Raw genomic sequence first — 20,273 nt, forward strand, 5'->3', positions numbered from 1 at the left:
CTTTTTTGCCTAAAACCCAACTTTTCATCAATAACATCTCAATCATTTGGCTTACATACGTACTCTGATGTGCTGTTTTCTTCTAGGACTTGCAGCTCTCTTGCTGTGGCAACTTTCCAATTTTTATCTTTGCTACAAGACACTGCTTCAGCGTAGATACTGGGGTCTTCATCATTCACTGGAGTCAATAGGCTCAACTCATAATCCTCCAAGTAATTTGGGTGTTGAATTTTCCTCCTGTGTCTAAGATTGTATGTCTTCTTGTCATTAGGACAGGTGGTAGGGACAGAGCATCGAGTGACATTATACTGAGTGCACTATCCGAAAATTACCTCGAGCAATTAAACAGAGAACTGACTTGTGGAGATAACATCTTGGACCTACTGATAACAAACAGACCCGAACTTTTCGACTCTGTATGTGCAGAACAGGGAATCAGTGATCATAAGGCCGTTGCAGCCTCCCTGAATATGGAAGTTAATAGGAATATAAAAAAAGGGAGGAAGGTTTATCTGTTTAGCAAGAGTAATAGAAGGCAAATTACAGACTACCTAACAGATCAAAACGAAAATTTCTGTTCCAACACTGACAATGTTGAGTGTTTATGGAAAAAGTTCAAGGCAATCGGAAAATGCGTTTTAGACAGGTACGTGCCGAATAAAATTGTGAAGGACGGGAAAAACCCACCGTGGTACAACAACAAAGTTAGGAAACTACTGCGAAAGCAAAGAGAGCTTCACTCCAAGTTTAAATGCAGCCAAAACCTCTCAGACAAACAGAAGCTAAACGATGTCAAAGTTAGCATAAGGAGGGCTATGCGTGAAGCGTTCAGTGAATTCGAAAGTAAAATTCTATGTACCTACTTGACAGAAAATCCTAGGTAGTTCTGGTCTTACGTTAAATCAATAAGTGGCTCGAAACAGCATATCCAGACATTCCGGGATGATGATGGCATTGAAACAGAGGATGACACACATAAAGCTGAAATACTAAACACCTTTTTCCAAAGCTGTTTCACAGAGGAAGACCGCACTGCAGTTCCTTCTCTAAATCCTCGCACAAACGAAAAAATGGCTGACATCGAAATAAGTGTCCAAGGAATAGAAAAGCAACTGGAATCACTCAACAGAGGAAAGTCCACTGGACCTGACGGGATACCAATTCGATTCTACACAGAGTACGCGAAAGAACTTGCCCCCCTTCTAACAGCCGTGTACTGCAAGTCTCTAGAGGAACAGAAGGTTCCAAATGATTGGAAAAGAGCACAGGTAGTCCCAGTCTTCAAGAAGGGTCGTCGAGCAGATGCGCAAAACTATAGACCTATATCTCTGACGTCGATCTGTTGTAGAATTTTAGAACATGTTTTTTGCTCGAGTATCATGTTGTTTTTGGAAACTCAGAATCTACTATGTAGGAATCAACATGGATTCTGGAAACAGTGATCGTGTGAGACCGAACTCGCTTTATTTGTTCATGAGACCCAGAAAATATTAGATACAGGCTCCCAGGTAGATGCTATTTTTCTTGACTTCCGGAAGGTGCTCGATACAGTTCCGCACTGTCGCCTGATAAACAAAGTAAGAGCCTATGGAATATCAGAGCAGCTGTGTGGCTGGATTGAAGAGTTTTTAGCAAACAGAACACAGCATGTTGTTATCAATGGAGAGACGTCCACAGACGTTAAAGTAACCTCTGGCGTGCCACAGGGGAGTGTTATGGGGCCATTGCTTTTCACAATATATATAAATGACCTAGTAGATAGTGTCAGAAGTTCCATGCAGCTTTTCGCGGATGATGCTGTAGTATACAGAGAAGTTGCAGCATTAGAAAATTGTAGTGAAATGCAGGAAGATCTGCAGCGGATAGGCACTTGGTGCAGGGAGTGGCAACTGACCCTTAACATAGACAAATGTAATGTATTGCGAATACATAGAAAGAAGGACCCTTTATTGTATGGTTATATGATAGCAGAACAAACACTGGTAGCAGTTACTCCTGTAAAATATCTGGGAGTATGCGTGCGGAGCGATTTGAAGTGGAATGATCATACAAAATTAATTGTTGGTAAGGCAGGTACCAGGTTGAGATTCATTGGGAGAGTCCTTAGAAAATGTAGTCCATCAACAAAGGAGGTGGCTTACAAAACACTCGTTCGACCTATACTTGAGCATTGCTCATCAGTGTGGGATCCGTACCAGATCGGGTTGACGGAGGAGATAGAGAAGATCCAAAGAAGAGCGGCACGTTTCATCACAGGGTTATTTGGTAACCATGATAGCGTTACGGAGATGTTTAACAAACTCAAGTGGCAGACTCTGCAAGAGAGGCACTCTGCATCGCGGTGTAGCTTGCTCGCCAGGTTTTGAGAGGGTGCGTTTCTGGATGAGGTATCGAATATATTGCTTCCCCCTACTTATACCTCCCGAGGAGATCACGAATGTAAAATTAGAGAGATTAGAGCACGCATGGAGGCTTTCAGACAGTCGTTCTTCCCGCGAACCATATGCAACTGGAACAGGAAAGGGAGGTAATGACAGTGGCACGTAAAGTGCCCTCCACCACACGCCGTTGGGTGGCTTGTGGAGTATAAATGTAGATGTAGATGTAGATGTAGATCAAAAACCATAGTTTCCTCTGCATCCTCAAAAAAAAAAGTATCTTTTTTTCACTATCTTCACTGACTTCTTTTTCTTCTCCAGGATGACTTTTATTTTCTTCCACAATCTCAGTCCTCATTTCTTCTTTCTGTTCCTTTGAGTCTAAAGCTTTATCTATGTTCTCTTTATCACAACATATAGTATCTGATTCTTTTACATGGTCATCAGTTTTCTTCTCCCTTTCATATTCTGCTGGTGGCAAGAAAATTATGCCTTGATGCATGTCAGTTCTCTTTGTGTTAGGTATAAATATTCTGTACCCCTTCACATCATTACCATAACACATAAATAAACCATCTTGTTTCTGGGATCTAGTATCAGTCTCTTTTCTTTGGGCACAAGGGCAGACATACGAGTTCCAAATATTTTCAAATCTGCTAAGGGTAATTCTCTGGGATAATAAGCTTCAAAAGGAGTTTTACCTTTTGCACAACTTGGACCAGTTCGATTTAGTATGTAAGCCACCATGCCAACACCTTCAGCCCAGAAATGTTTGGGCATTCCTGAAATCATTGAACGAGCTACTTAACCATGGTGCACACTTCTCTTTCAGTTCTTCCATTTTGTTGTGGTGTGCACACAATGCTTCTTTGATGGGTTATGCCATAATTTAATTTTCAGTCCAGTTTCTCTCTCAGTTTTTTCAATAAAATTCCTAATCAAATCTTTAACTTCCTTTTCTGTTTCATAAAGAATACTTTGCAATAACCAAAGCAGTCATCTTTCAACAGCAAAAAAATATTTTACTCCTCCAAGCGAATGCATCTCTGTGAGTCCACGGAAGTCTGCATGAACCAGGTCAAGTGGGGCATTAGCTCATGACCAACAGGGAAAGGCAAGCAATGTTGTTTACCTGCCAAACATTCTTCACAAGTGACGAAGTTGTCAATGAAGCTCACACCTTTATGTGACAAAAACTGTCTCACATGCATAATGCTCTGATGGCACAATTTTTATGACAGACACTCAAGATTTCAACACATTTAGACAAATTGACCAGGCCCCTATCAATATTGACTGATGAAAGCTCACTAGTGTTGTTACTGTCAACTGCAGTGTGTGTTTCATCCACACATATCAAAGTAACCACTGACAGTCCTGATTGTGCTCCATTTACTGAAAACAACATATGATACAATTTGTTGACATGTTTGGATAATGCATGAACTTCACCTTAACTGTTCTAGAATTCAGATTGTTCCTTGTTTGATACTAATCACATATGTTTGTCTAATACAGTTCCTACAGAAAACATATTTATTTCAATTCAGGCACAAAAAGTGCTCCACTAAGTACTGTTTTGATAAATTTAACTCTCTTTCATGCATACAGTTTACTATTACCCACAGTAACTTCCATTGAGCTTTGCATACTGTCCAGTTTCATAAACAGTTCTCTCTTGTTGCACATTTGCTCACTAGCACCTGTATCCATAATCCAATCATCTTCTAGGTCAACTAATTGATTCATACACATAAAGGCATTTACATCTTGAGCTTTTTGCCTTCCTTTGATTTCAACTGCCTGCAATCTGACTTCACGTGACTTCTTTTCTTGCAATAATTGCAGCTGCTCATTTCTCTCTTCACTTTACTTTTCAGTTCTTTGAACTTTACTACAAGCATAACAGGTAATTCTTTGCTGCCTGCTTACACTAGCCAAAGCTACCTCCAGCCGACCGGACTGATTGTTTCTTTCTTCCTCAATGAGCTATCTTGAAGTTAACGTATAAATGTTTGCTTCTCAAAGGGGATTGACTTCCATGCTGAATGAAAATGTTTACATCGCTCAGGTAATGACATTAACACTTTTATTATTATCATTTTATCTGAAAGTGGTTCACTTGCTTGCTTCAGGTTCATGTTGATTTCTTCTATTTCCAGCATAACTATAACCACTGAGTCATCACCAAGTTGGAGTGAGAAAAACTTTTGCTGAAGTAGGTGAATACCCACTGCGGACTCTTTTTCATACGCTGCCTTCAGTTTTGTCCACATGCTGGCTGACACCGTACATGAAAGTAAATGAGTGAATGGTGCCATCTCCATCCACATCACAATAAGTTTCTGTGCTTCTGTGTCCTTTTCCAGCCATGTTTTTACTTCAGCTTCTTTCTCCTGTGGGGGCTTAATGACAATGGCATTGACAATATCTAAAAGGCCTTTCCCTCTGAATATCACTTCAATTTGGAATTTCCATACCACCCAATTGTCCCCTCCAGAAAACTATAAATACTGAAACTGATGCATAGATTGTTTGACTGCACCACCCTAACACTATGCTGGTAACATCAAAGTTTGCTGTTATACACGACACCACCAAACAAATCTCTGCCAATACACTGAAAAACAGATTTATGCATCTGTGCCTATAACCTGCGCTCAGGTGCAGTAAATAAAGCATGAAAATAAGCCTGTTTGTGCAGAGTTTATTTTAATGTGTAACAGCTTACAACTAATGGAAGACAACAATACACAGACAAAATAAACAGCAAAAGCTAAAGCATCTAAAGAATGGAAGATAACACAAATCAAAGGGAAACGGTGTTGCTTTTTTAAGATAACATTAACTTTGTACCATTAACAGGGAGGCATGGTCTTCAGGAGGCATATATTGTTGTGGATTCACAGTGAACTGTTACTAATGTCTGGTATCAATTCATGTTGCCAACTTTGATATGGCACCGTGATCTCCGGATGATGCCACACTTACAATTGGACACTGAACTCCAAGGCATTACCCAACACTGCAAATTCACTTGCAAAGTAGATTGTTGTGTTAAATCTTATGCAGACAGCCTCATTAGATACAGATTGGTTGAAGCCACAGTTGGCCATCAACTTCAGATTGGTGCCCTCAGATTACCAGGTCCTGGCTGGGAAGTAGTGGTACCTTTTGTATGGTCATTTGAAATAACACAATCAGCCTAGTGTCTGATGTCATGTTCACTGAGCCATCCATCACAGGCCATGATTCCTTCTTGCTCTGGGTGCTTCTGCCACTATACTGCAGAGCTGTCTGCACAGATTATGGTTGGACATACCACATTTTTACCATATGTCACAGTGCCGGAGCATGGACTGCAAGGAAGTCTTCATTGTCTGTACAATGCAGGGTGGGGTCCATGACAAATGTCTGTGTATGCACCTCCACGTTACTGGATACTGGGCACAGTTTCAACCAGATACTGGTGCTACAGCAATATTGTTGCCTCTGTCCTGGTATGTACAAAGCCTTTGCTTGGTTATGGCCAAGCACCAATTCCAGTTTTAGGCATATGGTATGCCTTTGTCATGTAAAGATCAATTACTCACCATCATGGAGTCCACATGGAACTTACTCAATTGTCTCATGACAAGGGACACTCTTCACCAAGTTCCATCAAGTCTCTGGTTATCTTCCATCATTTTAGTCCATAAACCATATGGATCTCTTCGCATTTGTGAGGACTTCAAAGCCACAAAAATGCCAAGCTGTAACAGATATCTCTCACTATCACAGTCCAAAGCATTATTTTCTCTCCTTGCATATGAGCTTTGCTACCCAAAGATCAACCTTTTGGAGTGTACTTCCAGATTCCCATTGATGCAGTGTTTCAAAGTTTTATGGTAATCAATATGCCATTTGGATTATACCAATACTGTGGGGTATCATTTTGTGTCACAAGCAACCGAGCAATATTTCAAAGGTTCAAGGAACAGTTACTGTGGAGCATTACCTAGTGATAAAATTATTTTGAATAAACCAACAAACTGATGAAGAAGAACACTTATTTGGCCTGCAATGAGTTTTTACACTGCTGGGCCTAACAGGCCTTCATTGCAACCTCCAAAGTTATTCATTTTTCAGCCATAAATATAGTACTTAGGGTGTATTACAGGAAAAGGTGGAGTGAGACCAACAGAAGCAGATGTACCAGCTGTACAGAAAACACTGGAACTGAGCAATCTGAAAGAACTTCAGTCAATACTTGATAAAATAAATAATTTTTAATGCTTCATTCAAAATGCCACCATGATATCTGCAGCTTTGAACAGATTCTAGAAAGCTACTTTTGAGTGGACTTCTCAAAGTAAGGAGGCATTCTCTGGTCTCTAATAGTGTCTAGTACAAACTGTGGTTGCTTGTTGAGTTCCCTCTCATCCTGGTAATGGATACCCCAAGTAGGGAATTGAAACAATATTGCCTCATCGCACAACACAATGGATCTGAACATCCAATTGTGTATGCATTTCAATTCTGTTTTCTACAAAACTACATACATGTTGATAAATAGCCTCTCTCAATCATCTATGGCACACAGAAGAACCACAAGTATCTGTTCAGTAGTAATTTGAGTTGGTCACCAACCACAGTTCACAGTTGGCACTATTTGCACATGATTACTACATCCAGAATGCACTGCCAATTGTGTACAGTGTTGGCCCTTGCTCCTCAGTAAGTACCAATATGAGACAATGTATGTTATAGATTTATAGATCACTATGCCAATGCAAACACTTTACCCTGGTTACCTTTGGGTCCAAATGAGGTATTTAATGCCTCCTCTCAGATCTGTTGGCAAATAGACAACCAACCCCCAACATGCCTAACAGATCTTCTGCAGACAGCTGCATAAATAGCAGATGTGACGTCTATAGGCCATCTTGTATCACGTATTTGCTGTTATTCATGCAGTGAGTGACCATCATGGTTTCAAGAAACACAGCAGGCTGCCAAAAGCCTGTTCTCCCTCTGGGACCAGCTTAGAGTGTGCCAAGGTGTACTTTTCTGTCTGCAACTGCAGAAATTGGCCAGCTGATTATTCCAGAAGATCTAAGTCAGAGGTATTAGCGCTCCTCCATCATGGACACTGAAGCGTATCCAGTTGCAAACAACTTCCACACTGATATGCATGGTTTCCATAATTAAAGTTACAGTTTCAAAATGCTGTAGAAAGAGAAAAACTGCTCAGAATGACATTAAATTCAAACGGCATATTTTGGACACAGGAGAAATGTCAAGGGAAAAAAAGAAGAAAAAAAATAGCTTGACAAAAATTTGCGCAGTAGATGGCACTGTAAGCATCAGAATATGTCCACCAATAGATGTGCACCAGCCACCTGTTACTCAGTTTGCATCAAAGATACTCAACATGACTGATCCATGAAGGATCATGTGCTACTGGTAAAGCTCTGTTACAAGAATGGCGACTGTGTGCCAGTAGCCCTGCAGAAGTTCTAGACACCCAAGGGTATGAAAAAAAGCATTAGTCCAATGTCTGCTAAGGGGCTGGAGAAGATTGTTACAAAATTGAAAAAGCCAAGTTCTTTTGAAGTGCAATGTGGCAGAGAGAGGAAAGCAGGTGATCCAACGTTTGTCAAAGATATGGCCATGGCATTCCAGGAAGGGCTGGGCAGTGGTGTACAAATGTACAGTGCACAGGGAATTGCCCAAACATTGGACATGCCTGAAAGCATCATGTACCTACAAAACATCATGCATTGGTATTCACACAAAACCACCCATATTTAGAAGTTGCTTCCTGCTGACCTGCCAGCAGTACAAATGTTCACTGTGGGATTTCTTGCTATCATGGAAGTGGACTATGAAAGGTTACTGAATATTCTGTGGACAAACTAAGCCAATTTCCATCTCCAAGGACATGCCAATACACAGAATTGCAGAATAAGGGCACCAAAAAATCTGAATGTGTGCGAACTGGTAACACATAATTCTGCAAAGGTGTCTGTGTGCTGCAGGTTGACAGTATCACTTAATTGAAAATTTAGACTTTCTCAGTGTATCTTGATAATGAAGTCTTCTCAGGTTATCAGTAAAGTCAAAGCACTATTCTGTGTCAGCATTTCAAGAAGTTTCCTTCTTTTCATCTTCAGGAGAAGGGTCGGGTTCTTGTTCTGTCCATTTCTTTATAGCTGCTGGACTGCAGGCTCCTCTGCATCACCTGCGCCAACCACGACCCTCCAGAAGGGGTGTTGTGGCCTGTGCCACATGGGGTGGCGGGGGGGGGGGGGGGGGGGGGGAAGGTGTCGGCCAGTGGTGGTGGGGGCTCCCTGCATGCTAGCAGTTGCAGATGTCATGTCCTGGTGGGGCCTGTCCATTCTGTCTCATGCCTTGCCAGTTTTGCATCGGAGTAGTCTTGTCATATTTTTGTTATCATTGCATCTCATGCAGTGCTAAGTTTGAAATCACTGTCTCATTTGACAAGGTTGTTATGGATCCTTATTTTCACATCATGTTTAATGATCAAATCCCAGAACCCGCTAACCTGCACAGCAGCTTTGTTCAAAATCAAACATATGGTTTGCCTTGAGACTGTGTTCCGCCACCACAGATTTCTCCATTTGGACTAGGTGAATGTTCTGAGCAGTGCTGCAAAAGATGGTTTCAATGTTGGTCTTTTCTAATATCCTGTCAATCTCTGCCATGGACGGCCCAGCATACCAAAGGAATGTCAAATGCATTACTTTCGCTCATTGGCCAAAATCAAAAATATGCTGGGCTCAGTGAAGGATAAACTAGGAATACAGACATCTGGAGTCTACAGCATCAGTTGCAAGTGTCGCAAACAGAACATTGGGCAGATGCAGTGATGTATATCACAGCACTACTCAGAATACATAAGCAGTGTTTGCTTAGGCCAAATGGAGGTATCTGCAGTGGTGCAACACAGTCTCAAGGAATACCATTTATTTGATTTTGAACAAACAAAGCTGCTGTGTGGGGTGAACAGGTTCTGAGATTTGGCCTTTAAAGAGGCTGTGGAGATGTGCGTCCATGACAACCTTGTCAATCGGGATAGCGATTTCCATCTTAGCACCACATGGGTTGCAGCAATAACAAAAATATGACAAGAACACTCCGATGCGAAACCAGTGAAGGCAACAGATGGATTGACAGGCTCCATCGGGCTGTGACACCCGCACCCACCAGCATGCAGAGAGCCCCCACAACCACCAGCCACAACTGCCTCCTCTGTGGGCTGCGACATCCCTTCTGGAGGCACCGAATTGCGTACTGCCGGTGCAGATGATGCAAAGGAGCCTTCAGTCCAGTGGCTATAAAGAACCAGATAGGACATGAACCAAACACTTCATCTGAAGATGCAAGCAGAAAACTTCTTGATTAGTTGCCACAAAATGACACCTTGACTCAGCAGAGAACCCGAGAAGACTTCATCATCAACATTCACTGAGAAAGTCTGAATTTGCATATAGCACACTTCTACAGAGAGGAGATACAGTGCAGCTTCAAGATGCTGCAGAAACTTTGTAACAAGAAGGCAAATCTGCTCAGCAGACTAGCCTTCCTTCAGTGATGTCAGGACAAGGAAGTACTGCTGCAGTTCACTCACCTGCGACATCACCTCAACATGACAATGACAAAACGCATTTTACAGCTTGCTGGCTGAGTATTGATGCACGAGCACATATACATCACGAGGTTTGAACTTGACAAAAGTTTTCACTTTACTCGCATGACACTTGGAACTGGCATCCAAAATCTCACCATGCTCATAGGAGTGGGTAGATGGTAATTCATTCACAACCAGTGAACTCTGTAAATGCAAAGCCACCATAAAACAACAAGACAAGTTCCATTGGCTCAAGTGCAGAACGCCAATACAAAGGTTTTGAAGACCATTATCAATTTAACTGGAAAGGAACTGGACAAGGCAAAAACATCCATGCTGTCAAAAGGATTAAATTTTGCACTGGTTCCAACTACATTACCTAAATGGGAGATCATCAGTAGCATCAAGCAGGCCAACTGCGAGCTTCTCTCTCACACTGCTGAAGAGAGCAGGAGGGAAATTTGCAAATTTGACGGAGTTTGTGAAGATACTTTGAGGGACATGTCTCGACAAAGGTGACATCCTGGTCAGCTTTGATGTCATGTCCCTCTTCATACAGGCACATCTTGAGGACTCCTTGACATCACTAAGGGGCCACTTTGATGAAGACACAGTGAAACTGTTCTGCCGCACACTCATCGCCACACCACATACTTCCAATGTGGTGGTAAATTCTACCAACAGATAGATAGGTTCTCTCCTGATGCCATGTATTGCAAACCTATACAGGGAACACTTTGAAGAAATGGCTCTCAAAATGGCATGCCTGAAACCAAAGGTGCTCTACTACTACTTGGACGATGGACAACATGTTCGTGATTTGGCCACATGGCAAAGAAAATGTACAAGAATTTCTTATCACTTCAACAGCATATAAAACAATATTAAATTCACCATGGAAGTGGAAGGAAATGGCTGTCTGCCTTTCCTCGACATTATGATAAAGAAGAAGACTGACGCACATTATGTACTTCTGTTTACAGGAAGAAGACACACACAGACCTGTACCATAATGCCAGTAGTTGCTACCACCCAGCACAGCATAAATCTGCACTCACCACCTTGGTGCGCAGAGCATAAGATATGTGTGACAAAGAAAATCTACCTGCTGAACTGCAGTACTTGAGAAACATTGTTTGCAAGAATGGCTATTGTGAGGTGCAGGTAAGACATGCTTTCCAACTGAACGAGAAGGAGAGGGAAGACATATGGAACCATCCACAGCAAAGTTTGCCAGGATATTAGAAAAGAGCAATATTGAAACTATCTTCCACTCATCAGCCAAAATCAAGACTATGCCGGGCTCAGCGAAGGATAAACTAGGCATACAGACACCTAGAGTCCTCAGAAACAGCTGCAAGTGTGGCAAACAGAACATCAGCCAGATGCAGTGATGTATATCACAGCACTGCTCAGAATATGTAAGGAATGTTTGCCTAGATCAAATTGGCTGTGGCAGAACGTGGTCTCAAGGAAAACCATATGTTTGATTTTGCACAAACAAAGATACTGTGTGGGGTGAGTGGGTTTTGGGATGCAGTCTTTAAAGAGGCTGTTGAGATACAAGTCCATGACAACCTTGTCAACTGAGATAGCAGTTTCCATCTTAGTATTGCATGGGTTGCAGTGATAATAAAATATGACAAGAATGCTCCGATGTGAAACCAGTGAAGGCAGTGGATGAAATAGACAGGCCCCACCAGGACACAATGCCTGCAACCACCAGCACTCAGGGAGTCCCCAGGACCACTGGCCATGACTCCTTCCCACCGTGGGCCACAATGCCCCTTCCGGAGGCACATAATTAATGCTGCTGATGCATTCGAGGCAGTGGTCAAGTGACTATAAAGAACCGGACAGAACACAAACCCAACACTTCACTTGAAGGTAACAAGCAGGAAACTTGTTGAAACATTGCCACAGAATGACACCTTGACTCAGCTGATAACTGGAGAAGACATCATCATTGGCATCATATATGGCAAAGCCATATTTTTTCAAGCAGATGAGTCCCAAAGGTCTTGTTACCTGTACTGTCAAATGTTTTGTGAGTCTTGCAAACCAATGTTGTTCAAATCCATCAACAGTGTAATCATTTTTATGCAAGCTGGCAGTCCTCCATATATTGCTCAGCCAGTGGCATAATGCATAACTCAAGTGCTGCTGAAGAGGGATTTTGGAAATGCTACAATTATCAGCCATCATTTCCCTGCAGCCCAGTCATCCTGATCACCTGATCTTAATCCATGTGACATCTGGCTGTGGGATTGTCTGAAAGATGTGCTCAGTGCTCCAATTACAAAATAGCTGAATTGAAGGCACACATTGGGCAACACATTCTGAACTTGATGCCAGAGACGCTCCAGTCTGCTGTGGAACATGCTGTTTCTTGATTTCAACTTGTGGCAGGAAATTGTGGACAGCATATTGAACATATCTTGCACCAGACCCACAACAATTAGAAACTGGTGTGATTTTGCTTGTTATGTGGGTTTTGTCCTCAGACAGTTAAAAACTTCTCATGTTACGTGGTATGACCTTGCCATTGAGGATGGGCTTACCTAACTAACAGTGCCATAACTGTTGAATGCAGAACTTGTGCAGTCATGCACGGTGAACAGTATGATTGTTGTAATGTGATGGATACGTGTTCACATTTCCTCTGTATGATACAGATGTCCACACCAGCAGAAGCTGCTGCTCAAGTTTTAGCCCATATATCTTTAATATAACACCTTTTGAAGATCATTGTTTCTGACACTGGACTCCAATTCTCATGCCAGACCTTTTCAAGCGTCTGTACCCTCAAGTCATACAGCATTTTCCATCTGTTCCATTGCATTCCCCTTCCAACAGTACATCAGAATGTCTGGTGAGGAGGTTAAAGGCACACATGACCCGTTTCATCCACTGAAGAACTGAAGAATATCATTGGCCATGTTTCTAAGTACTTACTATACTACAAACTCTGATGGAAAAAGCCCAGCAGAATTGCTTCATGATAGACAACTGAGGACAGGACTTTAGTTTCTACAGCTGGATGAACATCAGCCATCACCATGAGTCCAGTATGTCTTCAGAGAACAAGATACAGTCCTCATTTGTGGGTATGGAAGTAAACCTTGTTGGTTCCCAGGCACCATCATCAAGGTCCAGGGTACGGCAATGACCACTGTATAAACCCAGACAAGAGTGATTTGGCAATACATCAAGCAGCTGTACCTTTGAAGAGTTTCCATGCCTAGAACTCAATGTCATTTCTAGCAACAGTGTAAAATCCACCATTACCACCACCATCACCACTCAACCCAATACCATCCCATCAGCTTCAGAAAAGTGGGACTATTTCACGTGTCCAGGCTTGGAAATGGTGAAAGCTAACACATCAGATCCATCATGAACCCTGACAGAAGATGAATCAACACTAGCACCAGTAGTGACCACAGTGCACAAAATTGCCACCAGCCACACAAATAACAGTACCTCCAGGCACAATGCCACACTGGTCACTTGCAAGACAACAAGTAGTATTTCAGCCTTACCTTGTGTCTTTGGGGGAAGGGGGACCTTTTATCTTTTCTATCAGTGGGTGAAGATGTATTGATAGTGAACTCTGTATAGCTCTGTTGTAAGCTGTGGGAACTCCACCAAATGACTATCAGCCACAGAAGTTCGCTGCCTGGGGAATATGAAAATGCCAAAATAACCAGTCACAGAGTAAACAGAAATCAATTTCTCTTGAAGCAGCTTCCTGAAACAGATCATCACTAGCTGTGCTGCACGACCACCTTCTCACTGCCTCTGCTGCTTAGTTCTGATTACATCATCTCTACACTCTACTGGGTTCTCAGAGTTCATTGTCTCATCTGGTGTAATGCCAAGGGACTTTGTTGGTAGTGCTCAACAAAAGGTGAAAGACTCTGAAACATTTCCTCATGATATCTATGCTGTCATGGTCTATGTTGTGTGTAACACTCTGAACTTGCTCAAATTACTATGACTGTCACTGATTGCATCTTGTGATAGAAATTGAATGTCTGGAATATCCAGTGTCAGTTTCTTGTACTTCACTTAATTTCTTTTGGACTTTAAATTTTTACTGGACAGGCAGACCTGGTGATTTGAGTTGTATTAATATTTGATATACAATAAATTCTGTAATTATATAAGTGTGTATTCATTTGCTATGCATTACACCAAAATATTTTATGACTTCTTTTATCACTACAAATCTTTTGTGTTTATTACTTTCACACATTATTTTGCATATGTCCTTTCTACCATATACACTATGTGATCAAAAGTACCCGTACACCTACAAAAATGTACATTTTTCATATTAGGTGCATTGTGCTGCCACCTACTGCCAGGTACTCCATATCAGTGACCTCAATAGTCATTAGACATCGTGAGAGAGCAGAATGCGGCACTCTGCAGAGGTCACTGACTTCAAACGTGGTCATGTGATTGGGTGTAACTTGTGTCATACATCTGTACGTGAGATTTCCACACTCCTAAACATCCCTAGGTCCACTGTTTCCAATGTGATAGTGAAATGGAAGTGTGAAGGGACATGTACAGCACAAAAGTGTACAGGCCGACCTCATCTGTTGACTGACAGACACTGCCAACAGTTGAAGACGGCCATAATGTGTAGTAGGCAGACATCTATCCAGACCATCACACAGGAATTCCAAACTACATCAGGATCCACTGCAAATGCCATGATAGATTAGCAGGAGGTGAGAAAACTTGGATTTCGTGGTCAAGTGGCTGTTCAAAAACCGCACATCAAGCCAGTAAATGCCAAATGACACCTCGCTTGGTGTAAGGAGCATAAGCATTATATGATTGAACAGTGGAAAAATGTTGCGTGGAGTAATGAATAATGGTACACAATGTGGCTATCCCATTTCAGGGTGCAGTTATGGCGAATGCCCAGTGAATATCATCTGCCAGCTTGTGTAGTGCCAACAGCAAAATTCAGAGGCGGTGGTGTTATGGTATGATCATGTTTTTCGTGGAGGTGGCTTGCACCCTTTGTTGTTTTGCATGGCATTATCACAGCACAGGGCTACATTGATGTTTTAAGGACCTTCTTGCTTCCCACTGTTTAAGAACAATTTGGGGATGGTCATTGCATCTTTCAACATGATTGAGCACCTGTTCATAATGCACAGCCTGTGATGGAGTTGTTACATGACAGTACATCCTTGTAATGGACTGGATTGCACAGAGTCCTGACCTGAATCCTATAGAACACCTTTGGGATGTTTTGGAATGCTGACTTCATACCGGGCCTCACCGACTGACATTGATGCCTCTCCTCAGTGCAGCACTCTGTGAAGAATGGGCTGCCATTCCCCAAGAAACCTTCCAGCACCTGACTTAGTGTATACCTGTGAGAGCAGAAGCTGTCATCAAGGCTAGGGCTGGGTTAACATCATATTGAATTTGAGCATTACCAATGGAGGTTGCCATGCACTTGTAACTCATTTTCAGCCAGGTGTGCGGATAATTTTGATCAAATAGTGTATAATATGCTAAAAAGGAGCAGTTTTTCTTAGAATACTATGAATAGATGTCTTTGTTCTTCAGTCCATTTTCTCTATCATAATTCAGATTGTCATACCATACATTGTTGTTGAATAGATCAAGTTGGACAGCAAATCCCCATTTTCGTGGGTCCTACAGTTTCCGAAGTTTGGATACAGAAAGATATGGCACAAATGCTGCTAGTCTGGCAAAACCAATATCCAACACTGGTGGAAATCAGGTAAGAGAGCATACTAACTTGTATAGGGTGTTCTTAGTTATTATTTTAAATTTTTATTATTGTGTGTAACTCATAGAGTATATTAAGGAACTTTTTTACACCACAACAAAAAGCTTGAGTTGTATCCAAAGGGACTGTTTCTATTTATTGTATTCATAAATAATAACCAACCTCTCTTAGGCTTGACAGCCAACCAGAGTTGTTGTATCATGTTATCTCACATACAGTCTTCATCTTCACCAATAGCTCTGACACCAGCCTTGTCCAACAGCAGAATCATATTGCATAAACTGTGGTAACTAATTTACTATGCTTAAATGAAATTGTCTTTCTTGTAGTTATTTAAGCACTTCAGAAACAAAACAAACTGTAAGGATTCATCATATTACTCTTGATTAAATTTGGAAATTTGTGGTAAGGACTATGGGACCAAACTGCTGAGGTCATCAGTTCCTAGGCTTACTCACTACTTAATCTAACTTAAACTAACTTACACTAAGAACAACACACACACACACACACACCTATGTCCAAGGGAGGACTCAAACCTCCGAAGGTGGGAGCCACCCGAACCATGACAAGGCACCTCAGACCGCACGGCTGTCCCGTGCGGCTACTCTTGATTAATTTAAAGATGAAAGGTTCTCACTGAAAGCTGGAGAATGTAATGCAAATTACTTATATTCCAATAACTTCAAACCTTCTCAAAGTACTTCTGTGAAGTTGTTCCCACTAATTCTTTAAAATTATTTAATGAAAACTCACCAATATGCATTTTGCTACATTGTTCACAAACAAGTTGTAGGTAGGCACAGCTTCTTTTTTGGACTTTAATTGGTGGCCTTTAATAATTTATTGTCTATTTGAGAACAGAAGGGAATCTAATAGTGCTAAATTTTGACTGTATGGTAGACGCAGGAGTCTCTGGAATTCAGAAACATCAAGATATATTCATGGTTTTGCTCACTATGTGAGAAGGCAACATTATCATGCTGGATCAATATTCCCTGCATGCTACGTGCTTCTCTTTGTGACTTTTGAACAGTTTTGGAAGTCACTTTTTAGCACATGCATGCGCTATTCGATGGTATTTTCTGCAAAGACTGTTGGGAAAGGGAGACTTTTCACATGTCAGATGAGTTACAGAGTATGAAGGACAGAAGATGTTATAATCACTTGTGAATTACACTATAAATTAATTACAGAATTGATGTTGTTATTTGTTATTTATAAATAATTATATCAGAAGGCTTCTGAGTAGTGTGTTAGCTGATTGGTGGGGAAAAAAGCTACTGGTTTTCTGTTTGTTTCTGATGATGGACTAATAGTTATGAATATATGCTGATAACTTAGTCAGAAAAAAACCCACTGCTAGATATATTCAAACATGTTCACATACTGGACAGACTTCCAAGCATTTGACATTGATTGGCTGTTGTTTTATAGATGAAACCCACAATGGTGTATTTTCAGCCTATGGTTATCTGTAAAATTTTGCTCTGTCCAGTCTCTCCTATCCTACTCTGATGTTACTATCAGACTGTTTTTGTCCGCCCAAGTAAGACAAACCTAACGTCTTTCTTTGTAACGAAATTAAAGGAAAGTTACTTATAGAAATATATTTATTGGCTTTGTGTTAAAATCTCAATATATATCCCCATGGACAGCAAAATATCGATAGATATGCATAATGGAGTAAGTAAATATGATCCCTCACTGATCTGTGTAGGTGTTGAGTGGTTGGTAGGTAGGGTCATAAATCAAATCTAGAATACAAAAGTTCAACTTATGAACTTATAAATATTCTTAGATTTTATATGTTCAGGCTCTTGTGCACAGGGTGAATCCAAACTCAAATGACAAAATTTTGATACTTTCTGAGTATTTTGTTGTATGAGACATATGGTATCCAGTGACTTGTTACAGAGTAATAGCATTTAGTTTGATTTCTTACCCCCATTAATCTTTATATCTGTATTGGATTCAAAATATATCAACAGTATACAATGTGTGCCTTGTTTGGAAACAAACGTGCTGCACTCACTTACAGTATTCACTGCTGACAACAGTGACGCCTAGTGTACTCTTTGCCCCCAAGATATCATTCAGCACTACTTTGTTCTGTCTTGGGTTTGTTATTACAGTAGTGTTCGTTTTACATTGCAGTAAAGAGGAATATGGATAGGTTTATGAAGGGTCAGCAAATATGCACTTTGTGTGAGGAGTTCACTGAATGCAATGGAAGGGTGACACAATGTTGCAATTCTGGACTTGTTCCTGAAACAACAGCAACCACTACACAAAGTATGTGATCAATCCAAGGCTTGCCATCTTACTCTGTGATTTGTGTTGTTTGTTTTGATAATTGCATATTATAGACATTGTCACTGTTAAGAGGCTATTTTCACAAAGACAAAGGTAATTGGGGTAACAAACTGAATAAACCATAATTAAATTATTACTCTGTAATAAACCACTGGAGACCATGTGTTCCTTGTACTAAGATAATCACAAAATAATCCAGAACAACCTCCAACTGTAATTCTTCAGACTTTCGCAGTCATGTGTTGACATGTTGAATAATTGTCTCTTCTCCCCTCTGTTCGTGTTGTTCTTGCTCGATATTTTGATGGAGTGACTCGCTGTCTTCCTCAGGTGCCCCCTGAGCCTCAGGGAGCACCTGAAGATAGCAGTGAGTCATGTCTTCAAAATATCGAACAATGCCAGAAGATCTGATTATTCAATGTGTCTCCAACATGTTGTCAGTGCAGTTTGTGTTTTCCTTCTTACTTAACACTCAACACCTCCACTATATCATCTCTCCATAGTAAGGCAAGGAAAATTAACCTGTTACCTTATTTTCTTTCCTTCCTTTGCCAACATAAAAGGAGTGTTTGTATTTAATCAGTGATTACAATGCTCATTATATGCACCTTAAGATTCTATGGGCAATTGCAAGGAACTGTTGCAAAATATCAAAAGTTCTAAAATATTCACTATATAGAAGTCACTTGGTAGATAGTGTGACATGTATTCATTCTGAAAATTGTTTTGAAATATTCACATTGTTTCAGAGTTTCATTTGATTTTTATATTAAAAATATAAAGAAGAGTGTATATTTTAGTGTCAGTTACACTTAAATATGGTGTAGCCTCATATGCAAAACTGGATATTTTATAATAGTAATATGAAAAGGATGGATTGTTACTCACCATATAGAGGAGACATTGAGTCACAGACAAGCAGAATGAAAAGATTGTTGTACATTTAAGCTTTTCAGCGAAAGCCCTTTTTCCAAAGTAGAAAACACACACACATTCACAAAAGCACAGCTCACACACATGTGACAACTGTCTATGGCTGCTGTGACCAGCCAGAGACTCTGTGTGTGTGTGTGTGTGTGTGTGTGGAGAGAGAGGTGGAGAGAGAGAGAGAGAGAGAGAGAGAGAGAGAGAGAGAGAGAGAGTGAGTGTCAAAAGTATCTGGACACCTGGCTGAAAATTACTTACAAGTTTGTGGCGCCCTCCATTGGTAACGCTGGAATTCAATGTGGTGTTGGCCCACTCTTAGCTTTGATGAAAGCTTCCAATGTCACAGGCATATGTTCAATCAGGTGCTGGAAGGTTTCTTGGGGCAGCCCATTCTTCATGGAGTGCTGCACTGAATGTGGTGTTGGCCCACTCTTAGCTTTGATGAAAGCTTCCAATGTCACAGGCATATGTTCAATCAGGTGCTGGAAGGTTTCTTGGGGCAGCCCATTCTTCATGGAGTGCTGCACTGAGGAGAGGTATTGATGTTGGTCGGTGAGGCCTGGCATGAAGTCGGCATTCCAAAACATCCTAAACATGTTCTATAGGATTCAGGTCAGGACTCTGTGCAGGCTAGTCCATTACAGGGATGTTATTATCGTGTAACCACTCTGTCACAGGCCGAGCATTATGAACAGTTGCTCGATCATGTTGAACAATGCAATTGCCATCCCCTAATTGCTCATCAACAGTGGGAAGCAAGAAGGTGCTTCAAACATCAATGTAGGCCTGTGCTGTGACAGTGCCATGCAAAACAGCAAGGGGTGCAAGCCCTCTCTATGAAAAACATGACTGCACCATAACACCGCTGCCTCTGAAGTTCACTGTTGGCACTACATACGCTGCCAAGTGATGTTCACCGGGCGTTCGCCATATCCACGCTCTACCATTGGATCGCCACATTGTGTACCATGATTTGTCACTCCACACAATGTTTTCCCATGGTTCCATCGTCCAATGTTTATGCTCCTTACATCAAGCAAGGTGTCGTTTGGCATTTACCGGTGTGATGTGTGGCTTATGAGCAGCTGCTCAGCCATGAAATCCAAATTTTCCCACCTCCCACCTAACTTTCATAGAACTTGCAGTGGATCGTGATGCAGTTTTGAATTCCTGTATGATGGTCTGGATAGATGTCTGCCTATTACACATTACAACCCTCTTCAACTGTCTGCAG

At 41.2% G+C, this 20,273-nt stretch overlaps 1 protein-coding gene across 6 annotated transcripts in view; it reads left to right on the top strand.

The window, feature by feature from the left end:
* LOC124803528 (spermine oxidase) overlaps window positions 1–20,273 on the top strand; it is a 174,495-nt gene that overhangs the window by 134,571 nt on the left and 19,651 nt on the right. For 5 of the 6 annotated variants that reach the window (XM_047264680.1, XM_047264679.1, XM_047264683.1 and 2 more), the window contains one exon: window positions 15,664–15,787. In XM_047264680.1, coding sequence (XP_047120636.1) covers window positions 15,664–15,787 — 124 coding nt within the window. Of the gene's footprint in view, window positions 1–15,663; window positions 15,788–20,273 lie in introns of those variants that run through there. The other variant, XM_047264685.1, reaches the window with a different exon arrangement.

Source organism: Schistocerca piceifrons, chromosome 1 (assembly GCF_021461385.2).
Source record: "Schistocerca piceifrons isolate TAMUIC-IGC-003096 chromosome 1, iqSchPice1.1, whole genome shotgun sequence".
NCBI classification, from domain to species: domain Eukaryota; kingdom Metazoa; phylum Arthropoda; class Insecta; order Orthoptera; family Acrididae; genus Schistocerca; species Schistocerca piceifrons.